This window comes from Streptopelia decaocto, assembly GCF_964273445.1.
Source record: "Streptopelia decaocto genome assembly, chromosome: 9".
NCBI lineage: Eukaryota > Metazoa > Chordata > Aves > Columbiformes > Columbidae > Streptopelia > Streptopelia decaocto.
The window spans coordinates 4,653,090-4,679,437 of NC_138664.1; the positions used below are offsets into that span (position 1 = coordinate 4,653,090).

The window sequence follows — 26,348 nt, forward strand, 5'->3', positions numbered from 1 at the left end:
CATAATACTTCACGCTTGTTTTGCTGTTTTCACCCCGGGAAAGCGAAGTGCTTTACAAAGCTAAGTACTATTATCCCTCAGTTTATAGACAGAAAATCCAGGCCACAGAAGGATAAATATGATTTGCCCACAGCTGTGAAAAGAGCCCATATTTCTAGCTATTGGCTTGTGGCCTTAATCTCTTAACCGTTTAATTTCCTGTGGTTTAAAGGTAACAAATGAAGTAGAGATGTGAAGAACTGACAACTGTCATCTCCAGCCAAACTCCCAAATTTGCTGTGATGCATCTCACAGCTTCCAGTCCTTGCTCAAGGTGTTGGATCTGCTTATAAAACGTTTGTTTTAGAGGAAAACGGCTCACTAACAGCTGTATCAGGTCAGCAGTAAGTGTCAGCACCGACTTACATAAAAACCCACTCAATGACAACACAGATCTCCAGTCCTGTAATGCTGCGTGGAGCATCCCACATCCCTGCAGGGAGACACTATATCCCTATGGGATCAGACTGCAGGACAGGGACTATATGTGGTATAACAGTACATGTAAAAAAAATCTCTGTAAATAAATAAAATTAGTATGAAAGACAGCAAGTAAACATCTGGCTTGTCAGACAGATCAGAATTTATGTTCGAGAACAATCTAGCACAGCAGGGAAACAACAATGACAGTACTTAATGCTGCCCCACTTTGGGCCGAGCTCCCATGTTCTCATCCTTTATAGCAAACATATGACTGAGGTGGTGAGTCAAATTTGAGAATTCTCAAAATGAGCAGTCACCGAAGTGTTTCAGAACTGAAGATCTGGAGTTCAGTTTTCCCATACTGTAAATCACCATTGCTTGAGCACTATTAAGGAACTATACCAATATACATCTGGACTGGTCCAAATGGACCTAGAATACTTCAGTGCCAAGCACTTATTTTTCCCATACTGTACCTGTCAGGTGGCAGCTAAACACAAGTACACAACAGGTACATGATGCTTCAGATGTCAAAGTAGCATCTTCCACTGATTTCAATGAGCCGTGGATGGCATTTTCTTGTGGGATCGCTGGCTGATCCAACAAGATGTGGAAGGTGATCACTTGAAGAGTCCACCAGCATTGATTGGTATGATAACGCAACATTAAAAGAAACTGCAACATTCTTTAGAGCTGACTGTTATGAAGACTGATCAGGAAAGCAGAAGACTTGGCACACGTTTTGGTTACTTTTAATAAAGGAGACTTTTCTTAAACGCAGGAAAGAATCCGAGCTGCAGTATCCTCCTACCTGAAATAGGGGAATGCATGAGCTTGCCCTGCTTTACAATGTGTATCCTTCCCCTGTACATATAGGTGTTATATGCATGAAGTATTGTCTCCAGAAATACCACTTGTTATGGCTACATGCAGAGTTATTATTCCTACTGATGCCTATGCTTAGTCTGATATTCACAAAATCCAGCCCCTTCAGTAAATTACAGCCAGTCCCTTGGTTAAGGTCACTATTTACTTAATTATCTGTCACACCGCATAGTGAACCTTTGCATTTCAAATGGCTGGTAAAGAGCCTCTGTGTGGGTGGGAGAGGACAGTGCCTGTGGGGGCTGGATCGTATACACACTCTGAATAGCTCGTGTGACAGTGCACATGTACATAAGAGCACAAACGCGAACGTGGGAGTTGGACTGTGTACACACAGGCAAGCAGAACAGCTACTGTGACAGTGCACATGTATATAAGGGCACACGTGTGTACATGTCAGCATATGCATCCAGATAAAAATGGACAAGGGGAAGAAAAATGCATTTTCACGTGATGAAAGCTTGCTCCAAGTTCAGCATTTTCAAAGAAATGGTGATCAAGAAAAGAGAGAGACAAAGAACACACATATTCAACATATATTTTACATTTATAAATAAATACTACATTGTCAGCCACTTTAATACTCCTGAACATTGAAAATAACCATTATAAAAGGTGAACAAAGAGACTGCAAAACTTCCTGAGAAGAAAGGGAAGAATACCCCACAGTCCATTTCATTTATGATCATGAAAGCTAAAAATTAACAGTATGTTGATCAGCGGGCCATGAAAACATTCAAGATAACAACCCCCAAAACTCTCCTGAAACTGGTTCAAATGTAAACCCTTAAAAGAAAATGAGGGGCTGTGCTCCTCTTCCAAGAATGCCTGCCCTAGGAACCCTGGCATTCATAAACATGTACACAGAATGATGTCCTAATTCTGTCATTTCTAACTTTGTTTTTATATGGAAATTTTGGAGAGACATTAAATTTCGGGAGACTGCGGGAGCTGATCGAAACCCACTTACATCCAGAGTCAGTATTTCTGATTTCAAGCATCTTTGGATCAGCCAACCCTCTTGATCAGTCAGAACGGCATCATATAAAATAAAAATGGGGGCAAACTGTATTTGATTTCCCTTTTTCCCACCTGGCCATCCTTTCTGTGTCAGCAGTACATTGATCATCCTCCCACCTAGAAACAGAATAACCAGCTCTCTAAGCTAGGGCACACATACTGAGATTTTTTGGACACGAACATCCCTCTCTTTTCTCCCAGCAGAAGAGCTCTACAGAACACGCCTACCTTGCAAACTTTTCCTTATCACCAGAGATTTGATCACCATCATACCTAGAAAAAAAAAGATAGTAAATAAATGCATAAGGGTTATACATTGCGTGATAGTCGACACACAGCAGAAAGCAAAGAGGTTCACTACTGCAAACTATTAACATTAACAGCAAGAAAAATGAGGGCATGAGAATGATAAAGCAAAGAAAACAAGAGTCTGATGAAACTTCCAAGCCATGCCGATTCAAAAGCTTCACTTATATATTTAAAAAACTTAGAGACACACTTCAGTGGAGTTATACAAACACTTTGACGTACACTCATTGCTTGGGAAACTTAACAACCAGCACCATTACAGAAAACACCACTGAGCTTTTACCGACAGCAGCCCATGAAATATTCGTTGTTGTGTTGGAAGTTAAAGGGCTGTGTCTTTTCCAGATTGCAACCACAGCTCACTCCACTCAGCAGAGGGCACTGATGGTCTACAGATAACATGGGAGGGCAGAGACACACGCTGAAGCGCAATACTTCATGTAAGGACACCTTCAGAAATAAGCTCTGGTAGGTACAGACACTGCAGGGAAGACTGGCAGAAGTCAGCCAGGCAGGTGAAACTGCTGGGTAAATAGAAGTGATATTAAAACTGGTTGAAATCCCTAAACAGGCATCTCATTCCTACCCAAATCAACAGAAGTCAGATGCCCAAACAGATATGTGCAGTCTATGGGCATCAACTTTACGGAGGAGATCCAGATCAATGGAACTTTTGCCCCGTGGGATTAAGGATTCACTGTTTCTGAAGCATTTTCCCATTTGTGACATGTGACATTTCACTAGAAAAATGACATGCGCTTCCTCCGTTCCCTTTCCTAAAAACATACTGATCATTTGAACTTATATTTTGCTAGCGTTGTTACAAAAAGATGCATTTGTTTGAAAAATATCTCACTTCTGGAGAAATCAAATCGCTTACTCCAAAACAGAAAATGTAGGTTTTCAAAAATACAAAAATAAGAACAACAGCTTTTCTAGAAGCGAAGAGTATTACTGCTCAAGAATAGTCAAGTGAGATTTTGTATTAGAACTACACCTTTTACTACAACAGACAGCCTATGAATGTCTCATGTATTAGCTAACAAATACAGCATAATTAAGCATATTTTCTCTTCTGAAAAACTAATAATGAGCTTTTCCTTTTTTAATTTTCTCAAATGAATTAAAACTGATTTTAAGTACTTCAACTGTGCAGGTTCCTCTAGGAGATTTCATATTTTGCTTCCTCATTGAGACTCAAGCACTGAAGACCAAGCTTAAGCGAGACTTGAGCTGTATTTCTTCCTATGTTAACACCAGTACCCTCTAAACATTCCAGTGAAAACACCACTTTATTCCACTTGACTCTGCCCAGAGAACAGACTGAGCCCAAAAAATTTTAAACAAAAAGACAGATTGAATGAGGAACGGCCACATGCGGTTAGGTGAGAAGGACATGCACACGCCTCCATGGGAGATGCCATGCAGATACCTGAGCTGGCCTGGAAGCCCCTGAGAAGCAAGGTGTGTTAACTGAGGTGCAGGACCGCACTAACACCGCTGCCTCCTCTGCTCCCACCCGCCTGGGGCTTGGTTGCCCATCCTTGTGCTGTGCTGAGGATGTTATTGCCTCCAGCTACTGTCTTCTCCCTTCCACGCTCCCAGCTGAGCCCCCTGTGTACGTGCTTCTTCAAAGCCAGCTGGGTTAGCTTAAACATTTAAACTAAGGCTTTTGCTAACCAAATAATTTGGATTAAGACAAGCTGGGATCAGTCACAAGAGCAACCTGGAGAAAAGTCCTAAAGGGACACAACTAGAAGAAGATGTCTGAACGTGGTGCTGGGCATCTCTGCACTGTTCTGCTGTACTCTCTTAAAGCAGAACTTGGGGTTTTACAGCATTTAAGATTTAATTATCAGATTTTGATCTGACATCTAAAATCAGAGTCTAAGCACACCACAGCACACTTCTCCAATAAAAATAATGGCTCTCCACACCACCAAACTTTGAGAAGCCGACACCAGGATAGAGACCGACCAACACATGTGCACCAGTGTGCCTGATGCTTACGCAGGCACAAATCAGGTCACGTTCATCACAAATCTTGTTCCCTTAACATGTATCTTCTAGCAAATACTTGGACTAGCCCTCAGATCACCAGTTTTAACACCAGAGACTGGAATATCCTTTCTGTAAATGACATCAGATAAACAGAGATGCTGCAGGGCTTATCTAGTAGGTTATGATACGGCGTTACAACACGTTCTCAGCATAGTTCTCTGTCAGACTGACTCGTAAGGTCTTGTTAAAACCCCACGGTGACAGCTGTGTTTCAACATGGTGGCTGCTAACGAGCAGCAGGTAAATTTGGATAATCAGTGGGTATCTGGAGGCCTCAAAGTATCCAACCCTCACTGCAGCTGCGTGCTTTCTAGTGAAAAAATGCAAACAGTGTGACCAGAAAAAAAAGGAAAAGTGAAAAAATGGCAATGATGCTTTAATGTTTGTTTTTATTCCTAGCCTAGAATGTTTCACGTTAATTAACGTTTATTTTGGCAAATTTTACTATACAGTTACAGCTAATGGTACATAATGAGCTTTAACCTTAAAAAAACAATCCACACCTCTAGGATGTGTCATATTGTCTAAGCAAGCAGTTTCACATCTGAAATAAATCCAAATGAAAATTCCTTTTCAGTGGCAGAAGGACAACTTCAGCAGTGTCAAATAACCACAGTTCATCTACAGCAGTTGAAATAACAAGTTAAAAATCACAATTTTTCTCATTTGACAAAGCTGCAGAGCGAAATTATGACATGACACGCACAGTCAGCTTTGTAAGCCAATAACTACGTTACACAGATTCCTGCCAGGACGTCCAATATCCAGAGAAAGCTGATAAAAAAAGCAACTAGAATTTAGGTCAAGCGTTGGCAAGTTCTTCAGCCATATTCATATGGACTTTATAACATCAGTAGAGAGATTGTTGTCTTTTGCCACTGAAAGAAGTCAGAGATTTGGCCAACCCTTTGTAAACACTCACCTTGAAAATTTGCTGGGTCCCTCCCCATCTTCATCATCGAAGTCCATTCTGTAAAAGCAAGATTTCCAAATCAGTAATTATGACATTGGCAGTGGTGACATGAACAGTCAAGCCAGAGGTTCTCGACCTTGTCTGATTTCTATTTTGACTGGAGGTGTTAATGACTATAGATTCCAGTCTTGCCCACAATCTCCAGACCCCCTACATCAGCTCTTCAACTGTCAAGAATACAAAGAACACAAGGGGAGTTTTTAAATGAATAAAACACCGTTCTCCACAGAAATCTGCACTGTTAAAATTAACAAATGAAATGAAATACGCAACAAATAGAGCTCTTGTGAGATTGTCAGAACTAGTATCTCTGATAGAAGCTAACAGAAATCAGTGGGGACTCTATGTTAGAGGACTGAAGTCTAAAGAAAACAAAGGCCACTGTTTTTGCCCCAGTCTAAAGCAAGCACGTTACAGGATTATCTACATCACCACTATTGATTGTAACTGTGGCACGTTCTTTAGCCTTGCCCTATATTACCAGTCTGCAGATGGCAAATACTTTGTGGTATTCCTGTGCTCATTACTAAAATTACCTATGGGTCTACTGTGTACCTAACTTACTTGATTTATGTCCCAGACCTTTTTCTTAAGTTAGTGGAAGAGACAAGCTCTTCCTTGGGCCAAGTCCCAACCCTCCAGTTGGGCTCCTCCAGGGACCCACAAAAAGCAGGAACCTCTTTCTTCATTTCTTATATGGAGAGACTGAGAAGATTAACTTCCTAAATTAGCCACCTAAATGAGCCTCCTGTGTTAGGCAGTGCGACTGCCTCCTTTCCACTGATATCAAGTCACCACAAAGTTAGGCAATAGTATAATCTCCAAACCATTTTATATGTTTTTACACCTTTAAAAAAAGGTGGACAAATACATATCCCAATTATACAAGGGTGACTCTGCCATAAATGCAGATTAAGAACCACGCTGATACAAAATTATCATATATAACTACCATATTAGTGTATTCATTTTAATGAGCAAATACATTTAGTATGATATACAGACCGTGATCAGTCACTTAAATGTAGTTCATGTAAATACGAAATCATAGGTTTGTTTTGCAAACAACTTTGTCAGCTTTCCTTAGCACTTCAAGGTTTCTAACATTTCAATGACATAAAACTTTATACAATTACAGATTCCACGTCTCTAACACTTTTCATATTCGTAAGTCATACTAAAGGCAAAAAAAAGTTACAATATTTCTCTCAATGTGAAAAGAAACCCTTACAAATTCAAAATTAAGATTTGTATGTTCATAGTGTGGGAACAATGATGTAAAAATGCTCTTTAAAACTACATCAGCACAGAGAAGTATGAGTGACAGTCAGGCAATATCACTTTGATAACAGAGACAGGCTGGTCTATAAAAGACTTATCTGAGTCCCAGTAATCTATGTACAATCAGGACAAGGGCAGCAACTAAGTACAGAAATTGGAAATGGTATTAGAAAAGTCACAATAATATTTTCCAGATGGTAACAGTGATTATTCATTTCTGAAGGAAGCAGAAAGAAAACCATTTTCCCTAAAGAGTCTTAAGAATAAGATTATGTATTTAATTTGGTTAAAAGTTTGATGTAGTCATCATTTTCACTATAAATTATATTTTTGCTCACCCAATTACCACCAAATGTGGTTTCAAAGCCAGCGGACCTGGGCTGCCTGGCACAGCCAACATGCTGCCACTTGTCCCCCCCAATGTGGCCTCCAGCGCTGGCACCAGCAGCCTGAATTTCCCCAGATCTGTTGCATATACAATACTCCCAACAATTTAACAACCTACGTGCTACTTCCCCACATATAATAATGTGCCTGTAGGTGACATTCCAGAACAAACTTCTGAGTTATTCCAATTGCAATGTTTCTACCGACACCAAAATTGTGAAAGTCAGCGTTACAGGAGAGCTGTTTGTCTACAAGCAGAGGTCTTGCTTATCTGGAACCATTCGCACAAGCATCACATCAGGCATATCCTTCACTGGTTTCACGGGCAACTGAAACACAACTGCGAGAAACCCCCAGTTTCAAACTTGGGGGATAAGTGTTGCAGAAAATATATATGCCTATGGGGAGAAGCCTTTTCTTCAGGGATTTAATTTGGTACGGATTCATTTTGTCTTTCTCTTCCATCCTCTCCAACACACCGAGATTTTGGTAGATTTTCTTAAGCTTCCAGCCAAATCCTCCAGCTGAGTACTAAGAGATGGATTTTTCCCCCAGAATCAAATATTAGTTCTGCAACATTTAGTCTGGTGTATTATTACTGGAATGCAATGCAGAGAATTAGGGAGACCCTGATGGCTGTTGATGGCTCCATCCTGCCGCCTGTGCTGTGTGCCGACTGCCAAAGAAACGAGTGGGACCAGCTCACCTATTTATCCAGCTGGCTGGGTGTCAGCTTCGCATCGTACCCGATGTTGATGGGTTAATATCCATCCGTAATACCCAACATGTTTATGGCAGGCTCATTACAGTGGAATCTGTGTGTCCAGGGTGCAATACCAACTACAGCAGTCTAAATAGTTAAATAACACCTTTGCGTTGTTAAACTACCTAAAAATCTTCACTCTATTCCAAATGCAAGATTAAAAAAAAAAAGAAACCTAACATAAAATTAAATAAAAAATGTCAATATTTGTAAAAATGCAACAGCAGATGTATCTCTGTCTCACCCTTGTTAATAAACAAGTTTCCTAATTTCACACTTCGCTGTGTAAAATGAAAAAAAACCCTTTTAAAACAACAACAAAAATTCTCAGGTGTAAAGTCAGTGATTCCAATGTCCTGCCTGAAGCACCATATTGCATTACAGAGTGAAAGATAAGGGAATCAGCTGTAACCTTTAGCAGAACACACAAAAATAATATCCCAACAAACTCCTCATACCCTGACAGATAAGATCTTCTGTTCAGATAGAATATATTGCACATTAACAAAACAGCAGAAGCAGCTTCCAAGAAGATAAATGACATCATCTCAGAAAGAGTATCTTTTATCTTCATTTAAAATTCTCATTAAAAAGAGACTTTAAAAAAGAGCTGCACTATGCTCTTTTGTTTCGAAGAGACAGCATAAATCTTGTTTTCTTCTTTCATACTGTTCATGTAAATCCTGAAAAGGCTTGAGGTATGAGGTATTTATTAAAATATATTTTGCTCAAAAGTCACGTGGGTACCATAAGTACCGTGATAAAAATATTTTAAAAGTTATTTATTTTTAATTAGGAATACTTTCATTAAAAAAATAATACAAACGCCACAAACACCACCCACAACAAGGTGGTCCTGAGCAGGTTAAAGAAATTGAGATGGGAGAGGGCTGGAACATTGCAACAAAATCATTACATAAAATTCCCAAGAAATGTGAAAAAGGGCTTGCTATGATGAGGCAGCGAAGGAAGGCGGTGGCAGGAACATCAGTAGCAGATGCAGCTGCGAGGCAGACGGGGATCTGTACTCCAGCCTTTTGCCCAGTACAATACTGGGGTACACTTGGGGAGGAAGGTGGGTGGGCTGCAGCCCCTTCCCCTCCACATCTTACAGTTCTGGGTCAGAGAAAAGACAAGGCTATAGGCTGAACTGAAACAAAACCAGTGCATCTGTAAAACAACCAAAAAACCCCACCAAGCCTCCTTCTCCAAGTACCAATAGCCTAGGAAGGTAAAGAAGCCACGTATCTTCTAGTAAAGCAAAGCCTAAAGAAAAATCACGTCAAATAAAAAAATTGATGTGACCTTAACCTAAGGTAGTCATTGACCACTGCAGTGCATTATTTTTGGCTGTCACTTTTTTCTATAAAGTACTTGGTATCATTTATAGAAAGGAAAAATATTTTTCCAAGCTGTCAATGAAGCTGAATTCCTGCACCGCAGAAACACCTTCTGGGTAGTCAATGACTTTAAACTGATCTACATTCTAGTCCATGCAGCAATTATTCTGCCAGCTTGCCTCAGCAATTATGAGAAAAGAAACAATTTTCAGAGATAACCGAAGCTGGAAAAGATTACTGTGTTGACTAGGTACATTCCTTTATGTTTGACACAAAGCATCCATTTCTAAAACGCCCAAGGATTTAGGTGTACAAAGATGTATCACCAGGGCAGTAATGAAAGGACCAAGCTGCAACTTTGTTCAAAGAGAAGCCGGGAGGAATTAGACACAGCACGCATTCTCTCCCTCAAGGTCTGAACATGTGCACACTGAACAAAAAAACCCAAAAAATCCCCAAAAAATCAAAACAAAATGAAACAAAAAAGCACCCTCAGCTCAGGCCTAGAGAAGGGCCATTAGTTTAGAGCTATGGCGCACAGATGGAACATCACTGGGTGTAACAGCAAATCTATACTACCTTTGTCACTGAATTTGCATGTTAAATACATCTAAAATAATTTGATTTTATGTTCCACCCACCCTCCCCCTACTCCACTTTCTTGCAAATAGATGATGATACTTAAAATGCAACGGTTAAAGCGTAGCTTTCAATTAATACCAAATCAGTACTTAATATAATCAGAAGACTTCACAGTCAGAAGCATCAACCCTTGGTAACAGTAATTTCTAAACCGGTATTCGTGGTTGACATGGTTTATGATCAAAAAAGAGATCAATTATCCTGCAACTCAAAAGTACAAAAGTTCATATATGTTAGGTAGCAATGAAAATATGCTAATGCTTTGTTTTCTCTTTTGAGTGGAAGGTTGAAAAGGCTTTTTCATTGAACAGTTTTGAAATAAAAATGTGATATCTGTCAAAGACAGATTTCAGGAGTTTCTCAGACCAATTTCATACAATGAGCACTAAGAGGGGGTAAACCTCCAAATTGTCCTGTCCAAAGGAAACCCCCCAAACAACCATCCTGAGTGTTCACATCACACCAGCGTAACTCCACGTCCAAGGCAAGGTCCATCTTCTCCCTTCTTAATTCATTCCAGGATGGAGACACCTAAAACAGTCAACGTACCTTGGCGAACAATCCCTCGAGTAGCTCTCACAAGGAATAATGTCTTCTCTTTAGGTGTCCATCAGTGACGATCTCACAGTATTTATCCTATTAAGCCCTATCACTGTCATATTTAGGCCGAAATCTAAGACTTACCAATCTCTTTTGCAGGCACTCCTGGGTCAGAGATATCTCTGAGAAAGCATCACCTAAAGACCATTATTTGTGATCAACCTTTGATAAAAAAGGGTCTTTCTGTTAATACTAGAGAGTAGTTTTCTGCCCTTCTGCAGCTCTTTATACATTTTTCTTCCAAGAGAGGATTAGTATGAGTTGTCAGAGAGCAATGTGATGTGGAAAAACTGTTCGTACACCACACCAACCTCTGTAGTTGGATAAAACCCAATTTCTACCTTAGCAGAGCACTCGAGCGAGCGCAGGGGCTGACCTGGATGCAGGCTCTTTCTCCCAGAATCAGAGACTACGCTGCATTTCCAGCAAGACCTAGAAAATCACAGACCACAATCTCTGAAGAGTGACTACTTGTGCTATTTCTGTACCTGTGATTATAAAGAATTCAAGGCCTCTACTTGAGAGATTCCAACTCCAAACTTCAGATGAAGTTGGATAAGTCTTCATGTGCAAGTAATAGCACATCTTGTTACCTTTATTCACATGAGAAATCCTTCTGAGGTTAAACAGATGTAGGCAATAAGCACTAATTACATGTACAACAGACACAAGTTCCAAACTCTGACCTGAAAGTCTTCTGAAGCATGCAGAACACAAACAATACACTTATCAGCAAGTTTGATCTTGCAGGAAGAGCAAATACATTGAAGAGAAAAACAAACCATCAGTGACTAATGCCATAATGTAGTTCACCTATATAAATATTGCAGAACAAACACACACATATAGGTACATTTCCAGACTTTCAATACCAGTCATTTCCAGTTTCAGACCTGAAATAAAAGAAAAGGAATGGCCTACCCAGAGCGGCGCTTTCCTCCTCTGGAAGGCATGGATCCTGCCATTCTCACTTGTCCGCTTGCCATTGGTGCCACGGGCAAGGCCACCGAGCCAGGAATATCTGATGCCATTTCTTTAATGCAGAGGTAGAGAAAGAGAAGGACAAAAAAAACCAACAACACTTTAATCCATTACCTTCAAGGGGAAACTTGTGATGACCATATTATAGAAAGGCCCCAAAAATGAGCAGCGAAAGTTTTCCTTTTTATTTCTAATGAAAAGTAAAGCTCTCCCTATCAAAGACCAGCAGACTCACAGCTCCATTAAAAGAAGCCCAGTTCTGTCAATAGCCATTATGAGTGCCTCGGGAGACAGAGAAAATTGCAGGTAGGTAACCTCTGTATTTCAATTTACCTAATGGTTCTAATTTTAATTCTCAGAGGGGCTGTCAGATGAAGGCAAACAACCTTTTACCGTAGTTAAACTGCCCTGTAGAGCAACACAGAGCTGAATTCCCAAGACAAATGAAGCTGTTCATCTTGGTACCAGGGTACAAAGAAACATCAAACTTCAAAAACCTCTCAGTTTGCCAGGGAGGTCAAGAGAAGGGACGAATTATCCAGTATAGGTTGGGAAATTACATACTAGAGAGCAGTGTAGGGGAAAGGGACCTGGGGGTCCTGGTGGACAACAGGATGACCATGAGCCAGCACTGTGCCCTTGTGGCCAGGAAGGCCAACGGCATCCTGGGGTGTATTACAAGGGGGGTGGTTAGTAGATTGAGAGAGGTTCTCCTTCCCCTCTACTCCGCCCTGGTGAGACCACATCTGGAATATTGTGTCCAGTTCTGGGCCCCTCAGTTGCAGCAGGACAGGGAACTGCTGGAGAGGGTCCAGCGCAGGGCAACAAAGATGATTAAGGGAGTGGAGCACCTCCCTTATGAAGAAAGGCTGAGGGAGCTGGGTCTCTTTAGTTTGGAGAAGAGGAGACTGAGGGGTGACCTTATTAATGTTTATAAATATATAAAGGGTGAGTGCCATGAGGATGGAGCCAGGCTCTTCTCGGTGGCAAACAATGATAGGACAAGGGGTAATGGGATCAAGCTGGAACACAAGAGGTTCCACTTAAATTTGAGAAGAAACTTCTTCTCAGTAAGGGTGACAGAGCCTGGCCCAGGCTGCCCAGGGAGGTTGTGGAGTCTCCTTCTCTGGAGACATTCAAAACCACCTGGACATGTTCCTGTGCGACCTCACCTGTGAAAACACTGGTTTTTATTATTTCTATTCTGGTGGCATTCAGAGGACCAGACTGAACTCATCAGAGCTCCAAGGTTTCCTGTATTTCTGGGGGGGGCCCTGCGGAGCAGAACTGAGCCCGAAACCCAGCGGGACATACACCCCTCTGCCAGTGCCCTGGGTACAGCCACAGGTCAGCGGGACCTTCAAACCTCAGAGCTTTGGCCTGAGGAACACCAAGAGCACAGCTCATGCAATGGTTTTCAGACTGCTAATGGCATGTACTTTTACACCCTAATAACAGTTCATTACACTTCGAAAAAGAAAGGTGGAATATAATGTACTTATACCCCTTTCTCCCATCCCATGGATTAGGTATGTTTTGCCTCTGTGCAACTCCTGTAAACCACGTAAGCAATTAAAAGTTTTTAAATGCAGATATACTTTATACTAATTCTGATGGTAAAATCCACAGTCACGTTTAATTATCTTAAAAGAAAATGCATCTTCCTTCAAACTTCTCTCTTTTACAACACTTAGTGGAGTATCTAGAGCTACAGATAAATATATTTACTAATGGAAAGCAAATCTGTTAAAAACTTGTGCTATTTTCCCCCCAACAGATAAGTACAAAAGAACTTAAATTATGGAAACAGGAATCCATGTTCTCTCATTATGTCTGGAGACCTGCCACACGTTATATAAATCCATTATGCAACATTGTGCATTTCAAATAATAACATTTTATCTGTTCACTGATTTCATGAATTTCTTCTTGTACATTTGCTTTTATTAACACATTTTCAACTGAAAAGCAATGAAGCAAAGTACTATCCAATATTTTTCAGCAAAGTATGCAAGGACAAACAGTGAGACCTCTGCCTACAACACCACACCAAGGAAAGTCCCGTTGTGTCTAAAGCTGCTGCTATGTGGAAACGCTACGTTAATGTATATAAACATATTTCCATACAAATAAAAGCATGAGCATCCAAACAACTGTTAAATCAGTACTTCCAGAACAACTACCCTTAGTGGTCTAATGCAAATAATTCACATTCAAACTCACATTTCATGGATAGAACTGAAGGTCATTTTCAAATGCTCTGCTCACTCATTTATTAAAGCAGATGTTAAAAGCCATAATAAATGTACCTGCAAATTGTCCCTGTCACTCAAAACCATGTTTCAGTACAGACCATCAAGGAGATCATATTTTTTTAAGTAGTAATTGTAAAACAATTTCAGATCAACTCTGAGCAGTATTTTAAGAGAGTGAAGACAATACTGTACTTGTGATTGTGATGAGAAATTCTTGTAACCTCACTTCCCTCCATCTAAAACAAAGACGATGAAAAACCAGGCCAAGGGTTGGATTCATCTACTCTTAAAAGTCTAAAAGCCAAATCTAATTAAAGGTAACTGTATAAATCACTAAAAGGGAAAAAAAAGCACCATTCTTCCACTACTATGCATCCCATGGTTAGAGGTACATCCAAAATTGGTTGAGTAAACCTCTTTCTATAGGTTCCTTGCTCTCGCTGCTGAGAACTCAGGGAGACCCAGACAGATAGTTTTGACCCGATATTCAATTTAGGCAGTTGAGGCTAGGCAGAATTAGTTGGTTTTCTGCACTTATGTTCAGCTTTTATAGTATGAAGACATGAGAAGTAAGAGTAGTTAGTGAGTTTCAAGTAGCAAGGAAAACCAGAAACTCTGTATTTTTTATAAGAAAAAAGCAAAGGCCAGAGGAATAGTCAAATTATAGACTCAGTTATATCAGTGTCCAAAAACACCTGAAAGAAAACACTCTGCAAGAAATAGATCATTCGTCTACAAGGGTGTAAGCTGAAGAGTTCCTGTGTAGGTATCTCGAACCTCTAGAACGGTACATCAAAAACAGCGCAATGAAGAAAGTAACTTCTTACACAAAATAGCGTTCAAATATGTCTTCACAGTCCTGGGAGAATGAAACAAAGCTCATTGAGCTGTCTGTTCCAAAAGGATGTTTTAAAAAGTTGCCATTTACAAGATATAAGCACAAGAAGGAAAAAAAAAAAATAAAAAATCAAGGGATCCACACAAATTAATCCACATGAAAACTCAACTAGGAGGGAGGAAAGCTTCAGGCCCTTCAAATCAGAAGACTTTCCATTATGGAACAGCCTGAAGGTGTGACAGACCTGCACATCCATCACACCCAATTTACCTTTCCCCTTCAGAGTTTCCCATGTGAAAGAGACACCAGCCATTGCATGACCTACTGCAGCTTTCCTAAGACCCTTGGTGGTGGACAGCCACTGCTAACAAAAGCAGTCGGCTTTCTGAGATTCCTTTCCTCTCACAACAGGAGTTCTGCAGATGGAGATGCCAAGAGGGCTGGTTGTCTTCCAAGCCACATGGCTAATACAGCAAAGAAAGCAACTCCAAGGGCAACAGCACCATGGAACATGGAGCACCAAGAACCAGCCAGAGCAGCAGGGAAGCTCCTCACACCCAGTCTCAGTGCACAAACAGTGGCACCAGAGCAGCACAGGAGGACTTCATGGACAGAGATGATAGAGTGACCCACTGCTCAGTTGCAGCCAGCTGGGTGTTGGAAGCCACATCAAAGTCGGATGGTGGTACAGAAACACAAGCGCTAGATTGTGGTTGTAGAAACTCTACTCAAATGGAGCAGCTCGCTGCTGCAAGAACTTCTGGGGAGACGATGGAACATATCTGAGCCGCTTCCCAAACTACTCCCTTCTATACTTATCCACAAGCATCTAAAAGGACCAGATCTTTGATGATATTTTTACATCTACAAAAAAGGGCTAGTCAGAAAAGCAGAAACATGTTATCTCAAAAAACAGGGGCCAATCTGGGAAGGTAGAGCTGGAAGATAAATCTGATGGAACAACTGCTCCTCTGACTAAGCACCCGAGGAGTTACCTGTCTGTGCGTGCTCTGGGAAGAAAACAAGCGAGACAGAGGAAAAAAAGACACCCACAGACTGGAATCTCAGATAGAAATACAGTGGTAGAAGGGCACTCCAGGGAGGCTATTACCATTAGGGAAAAAATAAATAAAGTGTCCATCAGACACAGACCTAAAGAAAAAAAAAAATATATATATATATATATAAAATCAGAAGGGTAACCTGCGACTGTGTAAAGTTACATCAATATAAATGTAGGGCAGCCCCTTGAAAGTAAATGAAGCTATTCTGTTGTAGCATAAACTAGTATGAAAGCCCAGCACTGCCAAGGCAGGTGTCAAGGTGGTTATATGAATTTTAAAAAAGAAAAAAAAAGACATGCTGGGTCAACAATCATAAAGATCATGTTTCCAGGCTCATCTACAGCCACATGCAGCCAGATGTTAACACCGATGTTCACAGAAGTGTTTCAGCAGCAATGAACATTAGGAGACAAGCTGTTCTCTGAGTCTGGACCTTCTGAGAGTGGACCTTCCTTCTGCCAACTGAAATAAAACAAGTGTTGCTTACTTTACCTAAATTAAAACATGAGCATAAAGGTATAATGTTCAGAAAGTAAAACAAGGTCAGGTGGAATGCTGATGAAAATCATCTACAACCATCATGACAGTGTTCTGAAAAAAATTATTTAAAATAAGTTCCTTAGTGTCAAATAGAAATCACTTTCCTGCTGTAAAAATCCACACAGTATTTGATTTCAAAGTTCGAAAGTTACCTGGGGATCTGCCAAAGAACACAGAAATGCTATTAAAATAAAACCCAGTACAACACTAACAATCTCAGTAGCTCTTCTTCCAGTTAGATGGCACCTAACAGCTCTTGTCTTATTGCTGTTAGTCCTGGGCACAGGCCTGATCCTGCCACTAACGCTGAGGTTCACCCTGCGGATCCCAGAGGAGCCACATGAACCAGGGACAGTGTAAAAGCGGCAGAATTAGTCCCTCCATTTCTGTCCAGAATTAATTTCACTGCTGAACACTTCCAGCTTGGATATTAGACTTTCCTCCAGCGCCACATGTACATCACCCCCCAAATATTCAGGGATCTTTTTGAAATAAAAGACAATCTGAAAACATACATTGAAAATACAGGGATAAAATACTGGGATTTATTCCAAATAAATTCCCTGTTCATGTCAAACTTCTGTACAAAAAACAGCTACTGTTCACTTTCCAAAGCAAACCACAAAAAGCAAGTTAAATGCTGCTCAAGGATACCTTGAAAGTGTATGTGAACTACAACCACAACAAGAATTACTGGACAGTGCAACACGCCAGGATGAACATGGACTTCTTTTTTTATCAGAGAATTATTAAAACATGACTCTTAAACCCAAACTTTAAATCTTGAGCCCCACCCCAGGTCCATCACCTGAAATGCAGCTCTAACCCATCTCCAACACCCAAATTCGCAACTTGCCAAGACACCCCCATGAAGCGCAGCCAGGTATCTTCAGTGCCTGCACCGCACAGCCCCGGAGGTGTTTCCTGCTCTGCCCCTCTCCAAAAACCACAGCCGAACATCTTGCTGTGAAGCTTTGAAATACAACCAGACGCTGTGCATGACAAGACTTTGTAAGTCCATCTTACAAAAGGTCCTATTAACCACGCGATTTTCAGCCCCTCGGGCATCTCAGTGTATACCATCCTCACCTACAGACACCAGACAAGGGCTTAAGGCTGAAACCTACAGGAGAAATGCTTTTGTCAACTTAAATGGAGTTTGAATCCCCAACATTAACTTTTAACAACCAATTCCAGGTTTGTTATTACATGTCAGGTACTGAGCATGCTCTCCATAGGGCTCTTTATCCTTCACTATCTACTGTAATAAACGGGATTAAAGTCAGATACCAGCACCTGATTAAATGAACAACATTCTACTTTTAGCAATACAAACACGACAGATTTCCAGCCGCTGATCCACAGAACGACTGAGATGTCAATCACCTCCACATAAATGTGGATCTAAGGCTAAACGCAGAATTACGAATGTTCCGTCTCCCATGAACAGCATCACACACAGAGATCTTAAATGTTCTAAGAAAGCAGATTTCTAAAACTTATTTAGAAACTGTATTTTTCCATACCCTGAAGTCATACGGGAGCTAGATGCGTCTCAGCAAAAAGGGTTTTGATTGCAGTCAGTTGCAAAGGGGATTTTCTGCCTAGCACAGACATTTAAGAATAAACTAAATCATAATAAACTTTAGAATATGCCAATGAAAACAAGAAGCCATCATGTAGCCAAAAATATTTCACAGAAACACCTCTGCTAAAAATCTAGCTGTATCCTCAAGTTATTGCTTTTATATGCTACTGTAGAGATTATAAAACAGAGCTCGCTCTCAGAGAACATAAAAAGTAAAACATTTTCATTGTTCCTGATAACTCAGTTAATACTGTTTTACTTGCATTCCATTGCCAGATACTTTAAATAGACTCCACATCAGAAAGATCTACTGTACAGAGAGGATATGCAGAAAAGCAAAAACATTCCTTTCCATGCTCTTAACAGAATTACGAAAACAAATCAGGAAATATAATAAATCCCACCTTTAAGGAAGTCTCATGCAAAGATGCTGTTTCCTTCCTCTAAACAAAACCTTCTCGGCGAGAAATTTTATCCGCATATAAGAAGTGTCAGAAACCTCTGGGAAGAAATGTAGCAGCATTGGTATTCTGCTCAGAAAATGTCATCACAGATCTGTTTACCTTAACTGTGGACCATGATTCAGCCGGTGACAACCGTCTTGCATACTGATCAATTTATTTGCAGCAAAATTACTAACATTTTCTACTTTAACCATTTAGGTTCTGGGAACAGCTACTAAGACAGGGAGGGCTTTTATGAATAACATATAAATCCTACTTAATTTAAAAATTTCCCCTCCACCAAGATGCGCTGTACTTTGTGGGGGGAGGAGGGTGTCCCCCCCCGTAGTCTTGAAGAAAAAATTAGGGCATGCTGCAAATAGTTACTAGAGAAACGCTCCCTTTTTAAAATTAAAATCAGAGCTTTATCATCTGTCTGCGTCACAGGTGAATGTTAAGTACACATGCAGGGGAGGGAGATGATGCAATTAAGCTGATAATTTTGGGGGGACTGACTGTTCAGCAGAGACAGTGACCAAACATTTAAGAGAGTGGCCTAGCTGGTGGTCCTGAGGGCAGATCCAGTGATCTTGCCCACTGCCTTTTACGCCGTTGACTCTGGAGCAGATGCTCAAGTCAGTGCAATGTAACACATCTAAGAGATATCTACTGTATGTCCCACCAGTAGACTGGGAGAGCAGGTTGTGAAATCCGAGGCGAAATCCTCTACAGTGCCTCCATCTCCACTGTTGCATCCATACAACCCATTTGTGGAGTCCTGGAATCTCAGCATGAACCACACTTTTGTGTGTGCCCTCTAGTTCAACACCACCACGGGGACGTGCAAAAGAAGGCAGGATGCAGGCACAAAATTTTGGGGCGAGTTTTGGCCTACTTTAGGGGAAAATTCTTGCTTTTAAGTGCTCGGCTTGAGAGACAATGCAAGTCAGATCCCTGCAGGATGAGCAGCCGACACTGAAAATCACAGTCCTACAAAGCATCTAAAGCTGGGCACGCAGAAAGCACAGCACCCAAAAACCCAGTTGTGGAAATGTCAATCTTATGATTTGTAACACCAAAAATGGTTTCATTCTGTACTTCTAAGTGATTTTGAATGCTACTTTGACAACAGTTCTTTTCAATTCTAATTTTCATGCTAATCACTCTCATTCCAGTCATGTCTGGTAATTCCATTCCATCCAGATTTACCCTGTGGTCAAGGCACAACAATTTCCACATACATCAAGGCATATATATTGAATAAACTCAGAATGGCCTTTAGCATGATGCAGAAGACCTGGAGTCACATCTCTGCACCTACTGCAGAGATTGTTACAGACTAAAAATTCAACTTGAAGTACAGACAGAAGATATCCATTATTATCTGAGGTTAGGCTGGGAAGAAGGGAAAGAGCAGCTGCTCCTTCATCCCTCTTGTCTTCCTGACAAATGGCATGGCCCCAATTCACCTTCTCATGTACGTCCATGCATCTCTCCTCAGCTATCTTTCCACTTCTCATTCATAATTCCTTGTTATCTCTTCTCAACCTATTCAGCCTCTGGCTTAGATGAGCTATTTCTCGTACTCCCTCTAACAAAAGCCAATACATACGACAAGTCCTGCCAAACTATGACCATTTCCATCAAGAAAAATAGGTTGCTGGAATTCAAAATAAGGAGGAAAGATTAAAAAAGAGGCCTTAATGACTCTTGTTCTGAAAGCATGTGTCTAGTCTTGGAAAACAATAAAACCCCTCAGAATTAAAACAAGGCTTCTGTCTCCACTGCAGAAGCTAAGCAGCTGGCCTGCTCTGAAATTTGATAAATCTTTCTCACCATAGGAGGGGGGATTTAACTCAAGCAGAACATCACCTAGGTCTTCACCATGGTTATCCTGGACTGGAATATCAGAAAAAAATCACTTCTCACATCCAAAGTCTGGAAGTGCACCAAAATGTAAGCTAGAAGCAAATCTAAGGACCTGGACTAGCCTTACATTGAAAACACAACCTGAGCCTGCAATGCTTGGCAAGTCTCTCAGGTATAAATAGTTGCAAGTGGGAAAATACACATGCAAATCAGGCAGGGAAGTAGGGCAGCCACTGTAAAAGGCCAATTGGCAGAGAGGATGAAAATCTGGCTTTGAAAGGCTTTTTCAGGATTGATGGAACCTTTATTAAAAGAAGAGAGGAGGGTTCTTAGCTTCCATGAAGGGCCACAGTGAAGCTGCAGTCAACAGCAGCAGGGTTATTTATGCTGAATGTGACCCCACCTGGTCTCAGGCTGTTATATACATCATCGTGCACCGATATAACATAGTTCTTCACTTAATTGTTTTCTACCCTAATTTGCCCAGGTTTTATTGATATTATTAGTGGCATGTGGCACAAGTACTAAACAAATCACCAAAAAGAAACAGGCTCTCCAAACTATGCATCATTTCCATTTGAAATGAATGGTGATACTCCCTCCTCCTCTGACATTTCGTATTTGCCAAAAATAACTGCATAATTATAAGTTGTGTGCAAGAAACAGAAGGTAACATTCAAAGTTATTTTCCATAATTTTTACTTAGCATCAGAACTAGCAAATACCTTATATGGCTCTTCTGTTATGCAGAAGTGGCCAAAGCGAACCCATTAATGAACTCACCAAAACTGCAGAAGCACACACCCAGCCTGGCAAATAAACACCATGAAAAAATAATAAAGTGTAATGACCTTTCTTCGAGTTTCTCAGAGGCATATCATGCTCAGTCTATTAACTCTTCATTTAACAGCTCTGTTTCGTTTAGCTTGTTTTGGTTGGCATTCATTTAGAAATGCATGTACAGCACATTTTTTCCCCTTTTTTAAAACAGAACACTTGCTGTATTTCATCCAGTGAAACATCAGGAGGTAAGTGGAAGCTGCAAGACAAGCTAAGGCTACACTAAAGCCCGGCACAACAATACTGGATTAGGCAAAACACCTGCACATGGCCCTGACCCACAAGATTATCACTAATTGCTTGTTAAAAGGGCTTGGTAAGATCTGTTGCTCTGTAGAAAAGCAAAGAGCCAACCGAGTAACTCCCGATTTGTTTCAGTGCCGGTTAAAAGAGGCAATCCACACCACCACATACCATTAGCTTTACCGTGATTCCAGTCATGGCCAAGTTCTGTTACATCTGCCTCCGCTCTACTAAGACTTGCTGAGATCGGACTTCAGTTTACACAGAAAGAAAAACCCTCTCATCCAACCATTCCTCATTTCCTGCCTTGCTCGACGTGATGTCTCTTGCTGCCCATTCTCATGACCACATGTATCAAGCAGAACAGCCAAACTAGATTCCTCCTCCCATTGCATTGCTTTGTCCCCTCGTGGGAGCCACCCCAAGCCTGTTCACTCCTCAAGGACAATGCGAAACGGTTTAGCTACTATCAAACCATCCCACAACTTGCCACGTTTCCCCTTTTTCACCTTCCCACACCCTCACTTCTTTGGCCAAGCCTTCCTGACCAGCCACAACTATCTCTGGATGCCCTAAACTCTCTGCGATGGGAAGCTGTGGATGCTGGAAGTTTCTGTGGGGTTTAGCAGAGCCTGCCCAAAATTGTGGAAAATAAATCCACTGAGTGCTACAAAATACAAATGTCATGCCTGGCTCAAGAAGCCTCTGAGTCACACACGGCCGGAGCGTGGGAAGGTACCCGGGGGAAGCACCGAACACCCTTGCTCTGATTTTATAATTCGTTCAAGCACCTGCTTTTGGCCAGTGCTGCAAAAGGAATGCTGGGCCTGGAAAATCTTTATTTTTCAGGGACAAGACAGCCCATTTTTACATCATGAGCAGGGGATGCAACATTTCTCATAAGTGCGTCTTCTACAAAGGTAAGAAATTAGCCAACTACAACTATTAATTTATTTCATTAACAAATCAAGCATTTCCCTTGCTTTAGATCACTGACTACTAGTTTTATACCATCATTGCTATTTGCCAGCATCACCTGATTCTTGTCCATGTTTTCTGTTAACTATAATAGACATCAGCTGTCACATTTCATGTGTGTGCAAGGCAGTATTTATGACTGCAACTTTTGGTTCAAGTTGGAATAACTTTGATTAGATATTTCTTAAATAATGAGCAGAGATGTTTTTGTAAATGGATTCATTCCTGGTCCCTTCTTAAAATTGTTTCATGTTAATATTCTTATAGCCCATTTTCAATGAGGTGGACAAGCACAGTGAACATTGTGTAAGTTCACAGCTGCAAGTATTTATAAAACTTATCCTAAATTTAAAAATTTGAAAATTCAAGGAGACAGAAATGGTATCTTGAACCTGACATTCCTACTACAACAGAGCATGGGGTCAGCCACCAGAAGAAACAATTTCTGCTCGTTACCATATCGAGCTAAGTCATGGAGGGGCTGGTAAGGACCACCATGAAAGATCTGCACAAAGTATTTCTGAGGAAGTGGCGACTGTCAAACCACATGAGACTGAACCGACCACTGATGCTGTGGTGGTGGCCCATGAGCTGCCCTGCAGCCACTGACCAAGCTGGCGTCAAGGACTTTGTGATGCACCCACCCATATGGAGACATCCACCGCACACTAGCTATGGGAAGCTCAGCAGTCCGACTACACAGATATAAAACTTAGACCACTCCGATTTAAACTATTCATTGAAAATTACTTACTCCTGCAATTCAGATGCCTTTATTACTATTACAAAGATTTTTTTCACTGTGCCTCAGAACAGTATGTTAATTCTAAATTTTGTTCAGAACAGCAATCACTTAATTATCAGTATATTTACAGTGTCTTTGGGCACTGCTGGGTAATCAGAATGCTATTGTTTTCGTTAAACAGTATTTTATTGATAGTACTAACGACTTCAATTCTGATCAACAAGCAAATGGTGCTCTTTTGATCTTATGATAACTAATTGGCCTTTCAGGTGTTTCCACATCCCAATTTATTACCAAGAATGAGAATATTTATGTGAAACACCCTAAAAAGAATGTCACTATGCATCACAAAACATGTTCTAAAAATAGCTTTAGTACTTCTCCATTTCCTCACAATTTCTAATGCAACTTTTTCTGTGTAAAAAGTGGGTGGAGAAATCCCACATTTAACTCCCTTCTGAAAATCCAGCCTGAGCCTTGCATATTAAACAGTAAGTTCCTTTTATCCCTCACTGAACTTCCACTAAGTCAAAGGAGATTTTCTGATCAACATTTCCTTCCATTTTTTTCTCTAGAGATATAAGAAAACAGCTAACTTCATTTTCTTGTAGTGGTAACAAGGATCAAAAACTTCATATGCCTCAAATGAGATGTCCAAGTGAACAGAATGGTTGTATCATCTATCACTCCAAACCATTATTTTTCCAAACTCCAGGCCCACTTTATGAAGCACTATAGTCCAGCCCTCAGAGTATGGAAAAAGGTCTGTGGGTCAGAAAATTGCAGATTCAAATCAAAGTGGACCTTGAAAAGCCACCTGAAAAGAGTATGCTGGTCTTCCACAATATTCAACTGGGACCTACCAGAGATCTGGATGTTTCCAGGTAAGTTCTGCTTGGCTTTGAAAAAGCGATCAGCTGTAATGGCCACACTCTTCCTGCTCTTTCATAATTAGAAAATACAAGAATTCACTGGATGTTATACCAGTGAACTACTAAACAAACAAAAATGCAAAATAACAAATCATTATTCTTCCATGTCCCCATATTGATGCTAAACATGATTCGACATCCATTACAAGCCACTTTTTCCCAAAAGCATACAGACAGTTCTGTGGATATATCAAATACAGAAGTGAAGAATGATACTGAAAAAATCCTCACTATAAACAAAGCGGATGTTTGTCAAAAAACAAGCTGAGTGTTTGTCTGTAAATATTGACCGAACTAAGGGGTTTGCTTTGATATTTACTGACTGAAGAGCAGCACAGACAAGTACAAAGGACATATAAAATTGGTCTGAATGCCAAACTCGGTGATCAGGTTCCAGCTACTACAGGGACCCTCCACAACCACACAAACAACTGGTGGCAACCAAAGGCACTTACCAAGCAATCACAGGAATACTTTGTCATTGCATTGCGACATAACAAAGAACCATGATTTGATTTCTGAAAATGTATTTACTTCCAGTGACAGCTCATTGACTTGATTTAAAGAGTGGTCTGAGTTAACTTACTAACCAAATACCCACATATAATGCTTTTTCCTACTTTTTAAAATTCAACTCTCAAACACACAACCAACACTTGAAAACGATCTCATCATTTTCACTCTGTGTAACTGTGTTTTGCATACAGTTTGATCATTTCTTTTGTGTATGAAGCTACTAATATTTTGTTCTCTATATTAATTCAAACTGTAACTGACTGAGAACAAACTAATGTGTCTTCAAAGTCACAAAAGCAACCATAAGTCAAGATAGCAAGAAATAAATTGTAAAACCTATATTAATACTTTAAAGCTAGGTGGATGGTTGGTAGTTCAGCACTGAAATAGCTACCCACCTATGCTTGTGTAGATTTTGCCGAGACACTTAAAAAGCACATTATCCCAACAGCATACCTACTGTAGAAAGAAAATACAAATCAGTGGTTATTCATGTGCCTGGAATAAATAATATCTGCTGTTTCCAAGGAGAAAGAAGCTCTTTGTTCTGTTTTTTTTAATGTCCCCTTCTTCCCAAAGGGAGAAAAAAATCTTTGCTAATCCAACATAAATGTGTTTGCAATAAAAGCCTGTTATTAAAACATTATCAATTAGTACATCACAATGAAAAAAAATTCTCTACTTGCACTCCACACTCTCCTACAAATATGTCATTTTATAAACCCCCTTGTAATTGATGTAATTTCACAGACACACATGATAAAAGCATCTCAGAATACACAGTCCTACAAACAGGACATGCAAACTGGAGGCAAGAGAAATGGAAACAAGAATAAGATGACTTAACTGTGGCATGGGAATATGACTTGTCAGAGGTTAAGTAGGAAGTCTGTGGGAAATCTGAACCCTGCCCAGTGCCTGTACCACAAAACTCTCTCCTCTGCCTGGTCAGTTCTCAGACATGAGAGCCAGCCAGCAATAAAAGTGAAAAATGCAGGCAGCTGGTAACAGCCAAGAATTTTCCTGCAAAGTGAGAATTTATTGGTCTCTGAAATTCTTACTCATAATTACCACAGTCATTTTAAATTTAGCAATGATGAAAGAACATTCTGTCCTTAAGACCATCTTGAAAAACCAATACCAACAAAGGCACTGAGGTGGAGACACAGTGAGGTCTGGAGCTGGACTCAGGGACAACGTTATTAACCTCCATACACAACACCCGAAGAGATGGACCGTGTCCCCCGTGCGTGCCCTTCCTCGAGCGAGGCGAGGACTGGCACGCTGCCTGTGTCTTATTTCTGCCAAGGGCAGAAAGGCTTCGGCACATCATCAGTAGATGAGGCAGAACCAATTCCTTAATGTCATATCAACCTTTTCATCAAAGTAGTCAGATACTACTTTAGAGAGGGAATAAAGAGGCATGTGCCAGCTATGAGACTAATGAATAGTTTTCCTCAAGCAAAACATAATTCAGCATGAACTTCATGTTAATGTTCCTTCCACCCACTCACACATCTCCAACTGATTCTACTCAACCAAAATGCCAACAAGTAAAACCACCCATCTTTTAATTCAGCTATCGTGCTGCAGCACTAAGACTTTGTTTTACAGTGCCATCCTGCAGCTGCCTAACCTCAAACATTACTTACATATTATATTTACATGGCCTCCTTTCTTAAAGCATGCACGGAACCTGCAGGATTTCACTAAACTGCTAAAAACCATCATAAACCTGAGTCTCCTTTACAGTTCTGAACCAAAGGGCTTAAGAAGCAGAAGGAGGACACCAT

The 26,348-nt window shown here is 40.6% G+C and overlaps 1 protein-coding gene across 1 annotated transcript in view; it reads right to left on the reverse strand.

Moving 5' to 3' along the window:
* ARNT2 (aryl hydrocarbon receptor nuclear translocator 2) overlaps positions 1-26,348 on the reverse strand; it is a 102,732-nt gene that overhangs the window by 65,790 nt on the left and 10,594 nt on the right. The window contains exons 2-3 of the mRNA XM_082060530.1: positions 11,645-11,756; positions 5,660-5,707 (exon numbers count right to left, since the gene is read on the reverse strand). Of these exons, the coding sequence (XP_081916656.1) occupies positions 5,660-5,707; positions 11,645-11,756 (160 nt within the window). The remainder of the gene's footprint in view (positions 1-5,659; positions 5,708-11,644; positions 11,757-26,348) is intronic.